The sequence below is a fragment of the Dipodomys spectabilis genome, unplaced genomic scaffold, assembly GCF_019054845.1.
Source record: "Dipodomys spectabilis isolate Male_0828 unplaced genomic scaffold, ASM1905484v1 ptg000015l, whole genome shotgun sequence".
NCBI classification, from domain to species: Eukaryota; Metazoa; Chordata; class Mammalia; order Rodentia; family Heteromyidae; genus Dipodomys; species Dipodomys spectabilis.
In genome coordinates this window covers 1,728,372-1,745,298 of record NW_024870692.1, presented here as the reverse complement: position 1 = coordinate 1,745,298, position 16,927 = coordinate 1,728,372, and the positions used below count along the sequence as shown (strand labels likewise).

The window sequence follows — 16,927 nt, the reverse complement described above, 5'->3', positions numbered from 1 at the left end:
TACTGGGACAATCTTATTGCCTTTAAATCCAGTTTTCTACCCAAGGAATCAGTATATTGAGTTTAGTTATTCTAGTTTAAGGCTATATCCTTGCCATCAAGTCTTCCAAAAATCTTTTGTTAAAAGGATATTTGAAAGCATGAGCTCCTGCACCAGGAGCAGTGTAGATGTCATGGTTACAAAACAAGCTTGGGGAGCAGGCCGCCTGTAACAGGTTGCAATTGGTCCACTCACTGATTAATTGTAGCATTACATCTCTAAGCCTGTGGTCTCTCTTGATACTATGGCATTGATAGTAGAGGTAGAGTTACCTATTTATTGTAAAGGATGAAGACAAGTATTTTTTTTTAGCACTGTGCTTAACATAGAAGGTGGGATTGGTAAGTTTTATTAAAGTTCTTACAACTATGGTTAATGCAGCCTGGGAATGACTAGTTTAGGAGACTGTGAAAGGCTTACCTGATAGACACCAGATTAAATCATTTGTGTAAAGTTTGTTGGGGAAAAAAACAGACCTAATATGTGAAAGATCCACTTTCTATTTTACTATTGACACCAAATTTATTTATAGCATTTGCCATATGGTATTATTACACAGAATTATGATCTTGGTTGTTTTTTAACTCTTCAAACCTCAATTAGCTAATTTCAATGTACATCTGGTAGAGGTTAGACCTATAAATGATATATCCATCATTTATCCATATTAATAATTAAAATGATTAATGTTAATTTAAAATTAGCTACTAGTTAAACCTACTTATTGCTTGAGAGAGTCTCTGTTAACAGACATGGGAAGCTAAAAAAAAAAACCCTGAAGATATTTGTCCAAATTAAAATTAGCTCCCATGTATCTCATATATTCTAAATGAACAAGTGTGCTTCTGTAATAATAATTTTATTATCACCAAGTTACAGGATAGAGTTTTAATTATGACCTTTCTATCAGTAGAAGCCATGAATTTAGGATTAAAAACCTACTCCTTTAACTAGTCTTGTTAAAGACTATAGCTTGATACATTCTGGGTTCCAACTTTTATAAAAACCAGAGAACACTTCTAATAACACTTTTCTAATTTCATGGTTCAATGCACAGCCAGTAAAGATTTAAATAATTCAGAAAGAAAGCCTATTCTCTTTTCTTTATTAGAAGTTTGAGTCAAGCAAATTCTTTGACATTTAATAGGTTTTTAACCCTTTTAATAACTTTTTTATAATGAAATTTACTGGCAGTTGTCTTAAAGAAAGGGTTATTATATTAGCATGAATAGCAGGCAGTAGTTTTTATGATTAGTTTTGAGACTTTGACCTTATATGACTCAGAGTATAAAAGCATAAATGAGTGCGTAATGTTAATATTAACCAAATTAGGAATACCCTGAAATATACACTGTATATAACTACATTCGTCCCATTATCTAACATGCTATAACATTTTGACAAATATTTGACTCTTTTAATTGTTTTAAAGCAGCTTAAGGTCACTTATAGAGTCAGGCACCTTCAAAGAAACTGAAAGACATTGTAATTTTCCTAGACTGATTTTTCTAAGTTATTAATATACTCAAGACTCCCGGCCTTTTCTTATCTCAGTGTCAAGTTATTTTAATATTTTCTAATATATTATTAAAATGATTGTTGGATGAGTTCCATAATAAAATACTGATTTAAAATTGTACTTTCCTTCAAGTCCCTACATAAGTTGAGAACATTCAGATAATCTACATAGGGAAGCTGTCTGATGAAGGTAGACTATAAGGTTTTAATTTTGCTTCTTAAGGTATACTGTGTAGCTGAATGTTGTGTGTTTTTAATGATATGAGCCTCTAGATGAACTTTAATATCACTGTTCTGAACTGATGTTGAAGAAGTCAATATTCCACTTGACATCTCCATTTTTACTAGCATCCCATTAACATTCCAGCGGGAAGTATAAGAAAGCAAGTTAAATTCTCAGGATTAAATATAGTATGAAGAACCATTTCAGCTGACTCGTAGTGCTATAAATATACAGAGCTAGTTCTGGCAGGTAAACCACAAATCCCAGAGGCCATGTCTCTAAGAGCTTCCCAATTTTCTTAGCACTTGCCTTTCCAAATCATTCTTTTTGTTTCAATGCACACAGTCTTTTGAAAGTACTCTGAAAATCCAGCACATTACTCAATCCCTTCCCTGGGCAGCTCAAGGGGAAGGAGATGTGAGCAGGCACCAGCATGTATGAATACAGAAGACTTTGAATATTCAAGATGACACCTCTTGTGAGCAAAGCTCAGCCCACACATTATAGTACAAATGCAAAGGGTATAATCTGAACAGGTCAACAGCTTTGTTGAATAATCATAAGTAAACCTTAAGAAGATTCAGGGTCAAGTTACTTTAACGGAAAATGTTAATGATAAAAATATATTTTTGAGCAGAGCATTGGTATCTCACACCTGTAAGCCTATTCAAGAAGCTGAGATCTGTGGATTGAGGTTTGAAGCCAGCCAGAACAGGAAATTCCATGAGACCCTTATCTCCAATTAATGACTGAAAAGCCAAAATTAAAAAAAAAGAAAAGCCAAGTGAAAATAGAAGGCCCTGAATTCAACTCTCATTACAAGCATAGATCTATAGATACAGATCTAAGTATATTAATATAAAAAGATGTCTCATATATATATATGTAGATGATACATAGATAGATGATAGATGGATAGATAGATGGATGGATAGATAGATAGATAGATAGATAGATAGATAGATAGATAGATAGATAGATAGATAGATAGAAGTGTCCCATCTTTCTTTTGAAACTCATCTTTCTTTAAAAGCAGAGCTCATGTCACTGGGTGCCAATGGCTCACACCTGTTGTTCTAGCTACTCAAGAGGCATAGATCTGAGTATCTCAGTTTGAATTCAGCCCAGGCAGGAAAGTCTATAGGACTCATCTTCAATTATCCACCTATAAGGGAGAAGTAGAAGTTTGACTCAAGTGGTATAACTCTAGTCTTGAACACAAAAGCTCAGAGATACACCCAGGTGGTCCTAAGTTCAAGCCCCAGTACTGATGGCGCGCGTGTACACACACACACACACATACACAAATGTAGCTTGTACTGTGAATAGGTATTGTTCCATATTTTTTCTTTTTTCACATTATCAGTGTTCAGTGTCAAACACCTAATAACATAATGTTAAAGTTTACATAAGTTACACATTGCTAAATAACAAATAGCTCACCCAAGATCTTGTAAGGACAATTTAGTTAATTTGTTTGGACAACAAATAATTATACTCTCTCTTGGAAATGCATTTAGGAAAATGATAAATAAAATTTCATTATTAAATTTACCCACACAATTTGCTGGTGTATACATTTACATATTAATTGAATCCCTGTTAAAAAAATGTAATAGAATTGGGGACTTAAATAATATCAGCATTTACATTCTTCTCATAGACTCTTCGGAGTAAGATTATTCTGAAGAAAAAAATGAAACTGCTTTGCCTCCCTGCCCTAATTAATCTTGCAAGGCAGCACAATCAACCCAGAGTAGGGCTCCAAAGTATTTCTTTAGATGCTAAGAATGGTATGTGTTTGATAGTGCACATAAAAGGGACTGAGAGCAAGCACTTGTCACAGCCAAAGCCAGCAGGGTCTCCTCATGGCCCTAGGGAAAGTTCTCCATGGCAAAGAGTGTCAAATGCTGACAGACAGGGGTAACAAACAAGGCTTCAGAGATTCTTCACATTCTCTTGCTCCTGCTACATCTGGCACACATCCAGGCATCAACTGCCTAGACTACAGAAAGCAGCAGCTGGTGAGCCCCATTAGCAAGGAGACCCTCAGGGCTACCCCTGTTCCAGAACTCTGTTCACCAACTGCTATTCACTCAAACAGCTGGATCTGAGCAGAGAGCCAAGGAGTCGTTAGAGTTTTATGTGTACAACTGTTTTGATATAGACTGTCTGCTAGAGGCAAAGATAATGATAACTTTCAAGGCTTGCATGTTGGACTGGAAGGTTGCTGATATTCAATGGAACAGCAAATATAAGAAGAATTGTGAAACACACACAGCTTTAACACTGACACTAAGGTCTTCAGTTTGGTCTGTATCATCGACATGTGCAAGTTTCACACTCTTTAGTAAATAATCCAGCCAACATTACTGCAAATTCTTTGAGGAGGGGCAAGATGTATTCCAGTTACACCAAAAAATGATATTTTAAAAATGATAATGCAACATGGCAACATAATGTTTTTCTTTTTCTTTTCAAAGAAAATCCAAAGGAAATAAAGGTAGACATGGGCTCTAAAAAGTACCTATAAAATGTCTGTGAAGTTTATCACTTGAGTTCAGTTCTTCCACCCGGTATTCTTCAGGAACAAACACATATTAGGACAAGGCAGATCCTGAGGAAGAATGAATATTCCATATCTACTTTTGTTTCCTGACAGATTTTAGTACGATTTTTCACTTCGCATAAGTTAGAAAAAGTTTTGGAGGAATTCACATGAAATTTCCTTTTCACCACTATAATACTACTCCATCATATAAATTTTAAATTTATATCTTGGTCCTAAATAGCATATATGGAAGGTTTAACATAACATATCAGGTTTTTGAAAAAGTAAATTCTAGCTGCACTTTAAAATGGACTAGATTTTTCAAGTGGGGAGAAGAACATTCAGAACTATTCAAAACTAATATACTAATGATGTAAATGACTTTTAGCCAAGACAACATGAAAATAGAAAGTTTACTTCCCTTGAAAATAAAGAAAATGAGAAATACATTAGAAAGTACCTTCTAGATATCTTAGCCCTGTATTTAGCTAATGGCATTCCCAAGAGATTAACAGAGATTTATATTACTGTTTCCATGAAGCCAGTATAATGAGTCCTAGCAGTGCTAGAATAAAAGATCTCTTCAATGTAACTCAAGAAATATGTGAGGACTTACTTGTATCACACTACCTGTGCTAGATTCAAAGGCTACAGTAGTGAAGAGTTGTAGATTGAATCGCTGCTATGTTGGATTTTAATGAATTACATTGTATTATTTAAGATTATATTCAGTTGAATATAAGAGAAAGCCCCATTGACGACATATTAATCTGCAGAGATGATCACAATAAAGACACCATAGTAGTAAGTTGTCCAACTCCATGATAACCAGACACTTAACCTCTTCTTTGTTTCACCTGCATTCTTTGAGTACTGCCTGAATCATTAGCCCGTATTTTCACCAATATTAAGAAGCAAAGAGCAAAAGTAGAGGAGCTTTTCTTTTTAAGGAAACTTCTTGAAAGCCTCTGTACAACATTTTCACTTATATTTCATGGTGAACTGACTATATGTAGCTGCAAGGGAGTCATGAATGCTCTCATTTGTTACTTGCTAAGCCAAACTGTTGCTTACCAGAGGCTTCTTCCTCAAGGACAAAAGAAGAATGTTAGAAAGAATAGCCTGATGTTCCTACAAAAAAGTAGACACTAACCAAATCTTTTCATCTGATGATTAATGCTAGTGAAGTTCAAAGGAAAAAAAAGAAAAAGAACTCATCAGCTGGTTAAACTTATAAGGATATTAGTCACTCCTCCATTTATATATTGATACACATAATACTTTTTGAATACTTGGAATAACATTGAATTAAGAAGAGCTCTCAAGAAGGATTGAAAATGCCTTAGTCATGGGATTAATGGAGATGATGACTGTCTAGAAAAAAAATTTTAAAGTATAGAAAGAAAGTGCAAAGAAAATGGTAGGTCAATGTAAGAAAGTTCTTGGAGCTTTGAGGATAAGCTGACTTTTGAGGGGGTGTGGAGAACTTTGGACACTGTCCCTGAGCTCTTTTGCTCAAGACTACCACTTCGAGCTACAGCTCCACTTCCAGTTTTCTGGTGGTTAATTGTAGTAAGAGTCTCACAGACTTTCCCGCCCAGGCTGGCTTTGAACTTTGATTCTCAGATCTCAGCCTCCTGAGTAGCTAGGATTACAGGCATGAGCCACAAGTGCCTAGTGATACACTGACTTTTAAACTTGGGAGAGGAGAGTTTGCTGTATAGCACAATGGTCATCTATGGGCACATATTCCATGCCCCTATATGATAAAGGGCTAACAGTAGGAAACATTAGGACATTTGAGAGTAAGCCTGAAAATAGCAAAACAGTGCATATTACCACTTATGCATATTTGTGTGTGTGTGTGTGTGTGTGTTTCTGAAGATTGAACTCAGGGCTTGCACTTAATAGGCAAGAGCTCTACCACTCCAGCTGTGCTCTCAGTCCTTCTGACTTTTAGTTTGTTTTTCGAATAGGATCTCATGCTTCCACATGAGTGGCTTCAGACTATGTCCCCCCATCTCTATTTTTTGTTTGTCAGTCATGGGACCTGAACTCTGGCCTTAGCTCTTCAGCTCAAGGCGAGCACTCTCCCGCTTGAGCCACAGTGCCATTTCCAGCTTTTTCTGCTTATGTGGTGCTGAGGGATTAAACCCAGGGCCCCATGCATGCAAGGCAAGCATTCTACCACTGAGCCACCTTCCCAGCCCCCTATCTCTATTTTGAAGGACGCGCTGGGACTACAAGCATGCATCACTACAGCAGGCTTTTCTCTGTACTTAGAAAAGTCAGTTTTGGCTTTTTTTGATAGCTTCTAAAAATGTCAGAATTTTCTGTGAAAGCTGTCATAGGAAGATCAGTTGTAGAGGTTCTAAGAACATTTGAGAAGAAATACAGACTTTAGTAAGTGTCAGTGGAGGCAATATAAATGAATGGATTAAGAAAAAACAATTGATAATTCAAATAGACAACATTTGAAAAGAATTATTAATTACTGCTAATTGATTAAAACCCTCTCTATGGGATATGTAAAATGTGGAATCAGCTGCTTAATTCCATGGGAAGAATTTAGGATTGAAATTGGGTAATGCAGATTTTTAATTCTAAACCGGTTTATGGCAAGCCATCTAACCTGTCTAGGTTTTTCTTATTTGTTAATTTATAATTACATATACATTTTTTCAACCAACAACCAACTATTTGTACTGTATCTACATCTCCCAAATTTCCTCCCCTATAAACTGAGTGTCTCTGAAAGATCCTGTCACTATAACATGCGTCATTAAATAGTAATAGGTACTTAATGAAAGACTTCATGAAAAGGAATTATGAGCTGCTTTTAGAGAATGAGAGGTACACAGTTTGGGTTACTGGGAAAAAAAGTTTAAACTACAAGAGTGAGAGCTACAAAATGGTGAAGCCAGCCTAGAGGAGCACATGTCTAAGACACTGAGACTTTAGTCCGAAGATAGAGAGGTCCAGTTGGAGTGAAATCTTGATTGAGACCTCAGAGCTGGATCTATCAACCTGTTACAGAGAAAGAATATAGGGCAAGCATGGGGCCCTGAACAGCTACAGATCATTTCAGCTTCATGACATGACTACAGCTCATTGTTAGAAAGTAATCTTATTATCATAGACAAAACTAGAAGTAAAGCCTACACCAGGCTCCTCAATTGACCTTCACAATATTTCCAAGTCACAGTAGTATTTTTGGTATTTACTAAGCATATTTAATGTAGTAATGTTTTTAAAGGAAACAGTAGAATAATGTTATTAGTTTGATTTTTCTCGGACTCAGCATGTAATTTTAAGCATTTTTAAGTACATATTCCCTCACTATACCTTCTTTTTTCCATAGTTATTTTTTCTTTCTTGTCTTAATTGTTCTTCACCTACCTAAATTTGTCAAGCCCTCTAAGGGGGTACCACAAAATACTCACCATTATTTTAAGATTGAAAATACTGCAGAAATATTAAGTGAAATCCATCATACTCATCTTACACAATGCATTTGACCTCTAGATAACGTTAAGCATTTCATCCTCCAATGCTTTTAATTCTAATCCTTGCAGAGATGAAATTCATTGCTTGAATTACAAGAGTGAGTCTCATTAGGGCTAAAAAGCAGTGACCCAAATAGCATAATGGATTGATATATGGTGACCTTGCAATTTTACAGTTTTACTTTCAAATCTGACTGTGCCGCCAAATCATTCCAATAATCGATTGACCAATACCAGTCTTTAAACATTCTGAGTCTGTTAGTTAGGAAGTCATTCTGACTAATATTAGCCTATAAAGAATTACACTGAGAATGATAGTTCATTTATGAACTTCTAAAACCTTTCTTTAATGATCAGAATGGGGGGAAATGAGGTTTAATGAATGTATGTGATGTTATAATCATTAATTGGACAATTTGGTCACTTGAATAAGCATCAACGGTTTGAAACATACCATATAAATATACTATCATAATATACATGATGTGTCTACATATCACTATGACAGAATGGTTATAAGCATTTACTATCAAATTCTACTTTATTTGTTTGTAACTGTGAGAGTACAACCTAGAACCTTGAACATGTTTGGAAGGCACACTAATGCTGAGCTACATCTCCCATTTCTTCACTTGGCACTCTTATTTTGTGTGTGTGTGTACCAGTACTTGAGCTTGAACTAAGGGCCACATGCACTTGCTTGGTTTTTTGCTCCAGGGTGGTGCTCTGTCGCTTTGAGCCACAACTCTACTTCCAGCTTTTTACTGGATAATTGGAGAGAGAGTCTCTTTTATGTTTTTTTCTGCCAGAGAAGATTTCCTGGATTCATGAAATATAGATCTCAGCCTCCAGAGTATAGGATTACAAGCAAGAATCATGGTGCCCAGCATTTGGAACTCTTTAAGTTGATATACAATTTGGATTATTATACCCCCAGAAAAAAACTTACATGTACATAGCTCAACAGAATATCCTGGAGTCTACAAAATTAAAAGAAAAATTTTGCCATAAACATGTTTCTGAAAGTTTATGTATTTTAATTAATTAGTTTATTTATTCATTTGTTTATTTTAGATGCAAGATATACGGAATCCAGAAGGAGCTCAGTACAGCTCCCATCCCCAGATGGCAGCCATGAGGCCAAGGGCTCAGCCTGCAGACCTCAGGCAGCAACCAGGCATGATGCAGCATGGCCAGCTGACCACCATCAACCAATCCCAGCTGAGTGCTCAGCTTGGTTTGAACATGGCAGGAAGCAACGTCCCACACAATTCACCCTCTCCACCAGGGAGCAAGTCTGCAACTCCTTCTCCATCCAGTTCAGTGCATGAAGATGAAGGCGATGATACCTCTAAGGTAGGAATTAGGTGACTTTTAGGACACATGTTTGTCTCCTTCCTTGACCTCCCTATGAAGAGTATAGATTTACCCCTCGAGGAAAAGGATATACCCTTCTTGATCTCACTGTGAGGAGTCTAAGTTTTTATTCTTCAAAGGTGAAATATAAATGGAGAGTGTACACTTGATTGATGAAGCACAAGGTTACATACTAGAAGGGTTGAACCATATGGCTGGCCAGTTACACATTTTTTTTTTCTGGTCCTGGGGCTTGGACTCTGGGCATGGATGCTGTCCCTTAGCTCAAGGCTAGTGTTCGACCACCTGAGCCACAGTGCCACTTTCAGCTTTTTCTGAGTAGTTTATTGGAGATAAGAGTCTTACAGACTTTTCTGCCTGGGCAAGCTTTAAGCCATGATCCTCAGATTTCAGCCTCCTGAACTGCTAAGATTACAGGCATGAGCCCACTGGTGCCCAGCTACCAATTATACTTTTAAGTCCCTAAAACATATTCTCAACACAAATGTATTTAGAATTAAAGTCATTTATACCTCAAAGTGCCTGGTCCTCAGAGATGAGTAAGACAGAATAAATATTGTAGGACTCAACTGCCAAATTGAAGCCTAATGTCATTCATTCAAAAACATCTATTTCAGTGTTACTGGTTTAAGAAGGCAACAGCCCTATGTGAGTACAGAGAAGTCAGCAAGTGTGTGTGTGTGTGTGTGTGTGTGTGTGTGTGTGTGTGCGTGCGTGTGCGTGCGTGTGCGTGTGTGTGTGTGTGTGTGTGTGTGTGTGTGTGCACAAACACACCTTAAGATCTCTCAAACAACCATTCCATATTGAGGCTAAGGTCATGTAAGGACAAAAAAAAATGGCTGACTGCCTTCCCAAAACAGAGGGCTGTGTATTTGTTTAATACATTTTGTTACCACTATGCCAGTGTGGTTGTGTTACTTGTCTGTCCTGTAGTGCCATTCTGCTAAGTTATTAGATTAAAAGATGGGTCTTAAATGCTCTTAGACCAGAAATTAATTACAAAAGTCAGTTAGCTCTTTATAGTACTAGAGGCAACTTGAAAAAAATGGATGCACCAGAATTCTAAAATCACTAATCTTTTTCTGCCTTTGTTATTGTTGAGTCATGCACCATCCAGAATCATCCTGGTGAGGACTCTTGTGACTATTTACTGTCGAAAACATTCACTTTTAAATAAATATTATCTATTTCTCCTATTTTTTTTCTTTAAAAATCTTACTAGTAGATGTTAGGTTTTTAAAGAGGCTACCGAGTAAGAACAATGCCACACATGTGGAAGTCAGGTAAGAGGTAGGTTTATTCATCATTCCGACTGGCACCCGGCCAGGTTGGCACTCCACACAGCTAGGAAAGAGGGCATCTGGCTCTGGGCTAAGCCTTATCTGGGGTAGGGGCAGGAAAGTTGTGGCCAGGTTAAAGGGAGGTGGAACCAAGTGGGAGAAAGGTATGGCCACATCCAGTCCAGATGTGACCTCAGCGGATGCAGATGTGACCTCTTCCAAATGTGTCAGTTGTCTGGGTGATGCAGGTACTGCATGTTGACTTGGCTGAGAGGAAGGCAGAGCCTGCTTGCCCTCCAGGAGCAGAACTTAAAGTAGAGTGACTGTGTTACCATTCTGTTTTCCTTTCATTTTTATGAGAACTTTGTTATGGGGGAAATTAAACTGACCCCAGGCTGCACAATGCAATGAGGTGTTACCAATGGGTTTTTAACAATGGATTAATTTCCAGTAGCTATATTTATTTTTTAAAGGTGCAGATGAATTGTGATCCATATATTGATGTAGCCTGATAAAAAGACAAGGCTACAGAAGTAACTATATTTTTTACATGTTTGGTGCTGTGGCTTTTGTCCTGGAGAGACTGTCCCTTAAAGGACTTACCCTTCCTAGAGGGAGCAGAAGACTCCCCTGTGAGCTCTGCTTTGATATACAAACCAAGTCATGTGCCACCGGTAGCTCTCACCTGTAATCCTAGCTAACTCAAGAGGCTGAGATCCGATAATCATGGTTCAAAGCCAGCCCAGGCAATAAAGTCTGTGAGACTCTTGTCTCCAATTAATCAACAAAAAGCCAAAATTAGAGATATAGGTCAAGGGGTAGAATGACAGCCTGGAGTGAAAAAGGGAAGTAATAGCATAAGGACCTGAGTTGAAGACCCAGTATCCAACACACACACACACACACACACACACACACACACACACACACACACACACACACACCCTGACCTTTTCAGCCCAGGAGTTCCCACCATAGATCTGGCCCCTCCCTCTCCTCCCAGACCCACCTGAGCTCCCATCTACCTCACTTCGTGTCCCCAGACCCTCCTGCTACCTGGATAGTGAAGGGTGCCATGTGCTTCTTCTTGGGGGAAATATGGCTCCTCTAATAAACCTTATAATAATCTTTCTCCTGTGCCTGCCTACCACTTTGTGGTCCCCTGGAATGGATGTGAGGGATCCTTTACACAGCTTAACCATCTCCTTATCAAACTCTCACACACCAGATCAGTCTCCCCCACTCCAGGGCAACTAAACAGACAACTAGAGACATGCCCTATTGTTCAGAGCCTTATGATATTATTCAAGCTATTCACTAAAATTTCTCACAGAGCCCTGAATCAGACTCAGCCCTATCCTTCTTTCTGCTTCCTGGATGCTTCCTCATATGGCTGGCATACCTGCCTTTGTGATCTGTGGACCCTTCAGCATGAACTTCCTTTGTGACAGTCATTTCTGTGTTGTCTTCTCATTACTGGTTCTATCATCTGCTATGCCCAAATATCACAACAGCTGCACAACCAACATTGCAATGTCAATTCCCTCCACCCTTATGATCTCTCTTTGTTATCTGAGTCCCACCAATAAATACTCTAATGGCACCTAATGGCCAATGAGTACCAGGACCTAACTGTACACACCAAGAATTGATTTGTGGATAGTGATATGAATGTTGGATTATGTATATATGATTCTAGTCAATTTCCTAAACAGGAATGATATGTATTATATTTTAAGGGGGAGAAAAAGTTAATGTTCTGCTCATTGTAAAGATCAGTTTGTATACAGTATCCGGCTTGTATCTTTATCAGTATTACTTACTGACATGTCAGGAAATTAAGTGCAAGATCAGTTATTATCTTCTAAATGTACCTATTATGTAAGATTATTCTTAATTACAACTGTATTTTTCACATTCTTCAACTTATTTGAGTAGATAAGTGAACAGAAATCTGAAATTAAATTTATGGGTTACTGTTAACCTCTTAAATCTAAATTTCATGATTTTGCTGAAGCAAAAATTTGTATGTTATAGGTTTCCATGCTGGTGCATGGAATCTTTCCGCTGGGTTTCCTATCCAGTTACTCAATATTCATATCCCCAAGTAATATCTGGTTCTCTATTAGTGACTGTATAAGCATTGGATAGATTTCATACCCTATAATGATAGGTTCTTCAATTATTGATTTGTGCAGGTATAGGGATATGTTTCTCAAGAATGAGTGAGTTAAAAATAGATTTTTTTGCCTCCATAAACATTCACAAAGTCCTGTATTTCTTAAGTATATTTTCCATCTCAAAAAAATTTACCCTCCCATTCCAAGTCTGCTTACCATTCTTTACTTTTTCTTCAATTCAGAATCCTCTTACTGATGGGGCTGGGAAGGTGGCTCAGTGGTAGAGCTCTTGCCTTGTATGCATGAGGCCCTGGGTTCAATTCCTCAGCACCACATAAGCAAAAAGAAAAAAGCCAGAAGTGGCGCTGTGGCTCAAGTGGTAAAGCGCTAGCCTTGAGCTGAAGAGCTGAGGGACAGCGCCCAGGCCCAGAGTTCAGGCCCCACGACCGGAAACCCCCCCCACCCCGGAACCTCTTTCTGATTTATCTAACTTGTATTTATTAAATTGCTAGAAAAATCCTCTGATGAAGTGCTGGAGTATTTTTTTATCACAGTTAAGAATTAAAGTGATATTTTTCCTTTCTATTTGAGGAGGAGGATTTATGTGGATGTTGTATTGCAACAGCTACGGTTAAATGGGAAACAGCATTAAGTCAAAAAGATCATTTAAATCATTTTTTAACAGGAGAACCAAAAAAGAAATATTGAGTTCCACAGGAGAAAAGGCACCTTTTAAAGCTTCCCTCTTAATACTTTGTGCTCTCTTAAGCAATTACATATTGATTCCAGTTTGCCTAATTGAACAATTAAACAAAATAAGTCTGTTTTGACAGAGAGAAATATTGTAAATACATCACTAGAATTAATTACCACCTTATAAACAGTTCCCATGATTTTGATTGCTCTGAAGCTGTGTTGACAGCTTTAAGTCATAAATGAGACATATAGTAATACATCAAAGAAATATAAACTTAGACAGCTTGTGGTTCTAAGCCTGTAATCCAGTACTTGTAATTTAACAGACACTTTAAGACACTTAAAGTATCTGGCATTACAAGTATATTTTTGGCACAGGTTTTCCTTGAGGGAAATTATAGGCTAAGAATCACAGTATATATTTATTCTTTCTTCTACTTTTTTTCTGTTGAAAGTATCCTTATGGTTTATATGTATCTCTTGTAAATGACATATAGTTAGATGATCTTTTACTTTTGAAAAGAACTTTTATAGCACTTACGCTAGCTAATATACATACTAAAGTCCTTTGGTTTGTTTTTCAAGTGTGATGTTATTTGCCCCACAAATGTTGTATGTTACCTTGTCTTATCTCCTTAAAATTATTTGGCTTATTCTTGTTTCATTATTTCTGATTTTAAGATTGATAATTTTATATCCTTCTACTTCTTTTAGTAGCCTCCCCAGGGACACCACTGGGAAAGGTTAAAGTAGATTGATAACCTTTGTTCTTTCTCTGGGATTACTTTCAACCCAAACACCTTTCCTCCTCTTTGTATTTTTAGTTCTTATGACTATTGTTCATTTGAATTATAATTTGATATAATTACTTAATTTAATAAACTTTTTGAACTACTATGTTTTATTATTTCCTTTGGGTTTACTTACAGATTTATTTTTTTAACCTGACATAATTTGATAGCTTTAAAATGTCCTTTTGGTAGGATCTTCTGGGGACATAATTTTGCTAGGTGAAGAATTCCAGATGGACAATTCTCTTTTGGCATTCTATAATTCTATTGACTCTAGGTTTCCATTGTTACCTTTGAAAGAGTACAGTTTCCCTCTCTTTCTTTGAAAGTAATCTGCCTTTACTCTCTGACTGGTTGGAGATCTTCTACTTGTGTTGTCCTGGAGCTTTATTGTGACTTATGTGGGTTTCTTCACATATATCTTCAATTGAATTATCACTGTCTTCCATCATTTCCAGGAATTTTTAACCATTACTTTTGTCCCATATTGTTTAGAGTGCATTCTTGTTCCCATTTCATTCTCTAACTCTCAGGAAATTAGGATGAGGTTAGATGTTCTAGCCCCTTCTTTCACAACTCCAAAACGCAAAATCATCTGTTGAGGTTTTAATTGTAAATATGTTTTTAGAATTATGTTTTTCTCCTATTTGGTTATTTGCTCTAATCATTTTTATTCATCTAAACATGTTAAATACATTTGTTTCATATCCTCTCTAGGCTAATTCCAATGTATGAAGTTTTTATGGTATGAATTGTTTTTTGTGGGTATGCCAATAGAAGAGCTTGAACTCGGGGCCTTGGTGTTGTCCCTTAGTTTTTTTGCTCAGGCTGGTGTTCTACCTCTTGAACTACAGCTCAACTTCAGGCTTTTTTGCTAGTCAAGTGGAGATAAGTCTCTTGGATTTGTCTGAACAGGCTGACTTCAAACAGTGATCCATCTCTCAGATTCTTGACTAGCTAGAATTACAGGCATTGGCCAAAGTCACCAGCTCAATTGTTTTTGATTGTTTTGTTCTTGGCTATAGGGATGATAGCTGATAATTGAAATTTTGTAAGAATTATTATAAATCTAATGTGAAAATAGATGCTTCTAAAGGTGATTTGTGTTTTTTTCTGCCAAATTTAATGGGGCCATGAGAACCTAAAATCACATTTGGCTTTCAGTTTTCCAACCAGCCACTTGGTGCTATAAATCCTTGCAAATACTGGCTTCATTTAGGTATCACAAGACTTTTCACCTGTTTCTGAATTACCATGGGACTTTTCCCCTTTAGTATCAAGATTTCATACTATAATTCTTGAAGCTCTAGGAGGACACACACAAGGAAAATTATTTCACTTCACCCTTGCACTGAGGCTGATTCTTTTTGTCTATAATGTAGTTCTGTGAACATCCTGCCATTGGTGAGCCATTGGGCTTTGTGTTCTTTCCTTCCTCGCTCGCTCCCCCACCCTCCCTCCCTCTCTCCATCTCCCTCCCTCCCTCTCCCCACCCCTCTCTCTTTCTTTTTCTTTTTTCCAGTCCTGAAGCTTGAACTCAGGGTCTGATCTCTGTCCTTGAACTTCTTTTGCTCAAAGCTAGCACTCTACCACTTGAGCCACAGCTATACTTCCCGGCCTTTTCTGAGTACTGTAGCCCCGTATCCCAACTGATTCATCCACACCTTGAAGATGAAAGCTGCCTTTAGTGTTCTACTTGTTTCTCTCAGTTCCTACTTTCATTTAGCTTTTGCCTCTGATCTTTTTTTTTTGTTTTGTTTTGCTAATTTGTTAGTTTGTTAATGCATGTGCTCTGCCATACTAGAGAGGAACAGAAAGGTTATGTCACTATGGCAGTATTAAATGAAAGTTTAGAGAAGTAGTCTGTATTTTGCCACTATCTACAGGCAAGGCTCCTGGTATAAAAAAAAATGTTGCACAGTTTTCTATCAACATTAAGTGAAATTAAACAGTGTTAGAACTAAATGTCATGTCACTATATCTAGCAATGGGACAGAATGTTTAAAATTGGGACTTGAAATTCTGGCATTTTCCATGCTGAAATATATTACAAGATATTATGCAGTTATTCAACACTTCACATGGAATACTATGTATGATTTTAAAAGAATTTTCAAGATATGAGTAACCAAACTAATAAATGTCCTTCATTTAGTTTTTCAGAGAACAATACCCATTTGTTGAGCCTAGAAAACTATAGCTAGTGCTAGGGAAAATGACCAAATCTGGCCAACTAGCCAGTACAGTTTCTAAATGATTGTTTCTAAAAATCCACTCAAATAATTAAACTATACTAGAGTATAGTATTTTCAAGGAGCACATGTTCTCAGATATATTCTAGATGACTGAGCAAATTTGATTAATTCATGGAATAAAAATAAAGTGAGAGTTAACATAGCCACCTGGCATTTAATTCATCGGGACCATACCTCAACAGCTTGTGTTCTTTATAAGACAGAAGACACTCTACCAAAGAGAGGAAAAAAGTAAACATATTGCCCAACTCAGACAAATTTAGAAAAGATCAAATGGGTCCAACAGAATTGACAAGTCTAACGAGTAGGTGTATAGCATTACAACCCACCTTTTCTTTTTCTCTCATTAAAATAATTTTTTCTGGAAAGTAGCCCAAACTCTCTATTTCACATAAGGCCACTGAGTGCCTGTACTAAATGCATCCAAAAATAATACTCAGCTCTGTTTGGCAGAATCAAAGATCCTTAAAACTGATTTTACAATACAAACTCTGGGACTGATACAATGCCCTGCAGTAGTGAATCATTTCAAAAGTAAAACCCTTCATAAGCGTTTTTCTGTAATTAATGT

General features: G+C 37.0%; 1 protein-coding gene across 1 annotated transcript in view; it reads left to right on the top strand.

Moving 5' to 3' along the window:
• Positions 1-16,927, top strand: part of Tox (thymocyte selection associated high mobility group box) — a 307,599-nt gene that overhangs the window by 248,120 nt on the left and 42,552 nt on the right. Inside the window, exon 4 of the mRNA XM_042666989.1 lies at positions 8,912-9,193. Within this exon, the coding sequence (XP_042522923.1) occupies positions 8,912-9,193 (282 nt within the window). The remainder of the gene's footprint in view (positions 1-8,911; positions 9,194-16,927) is intronic.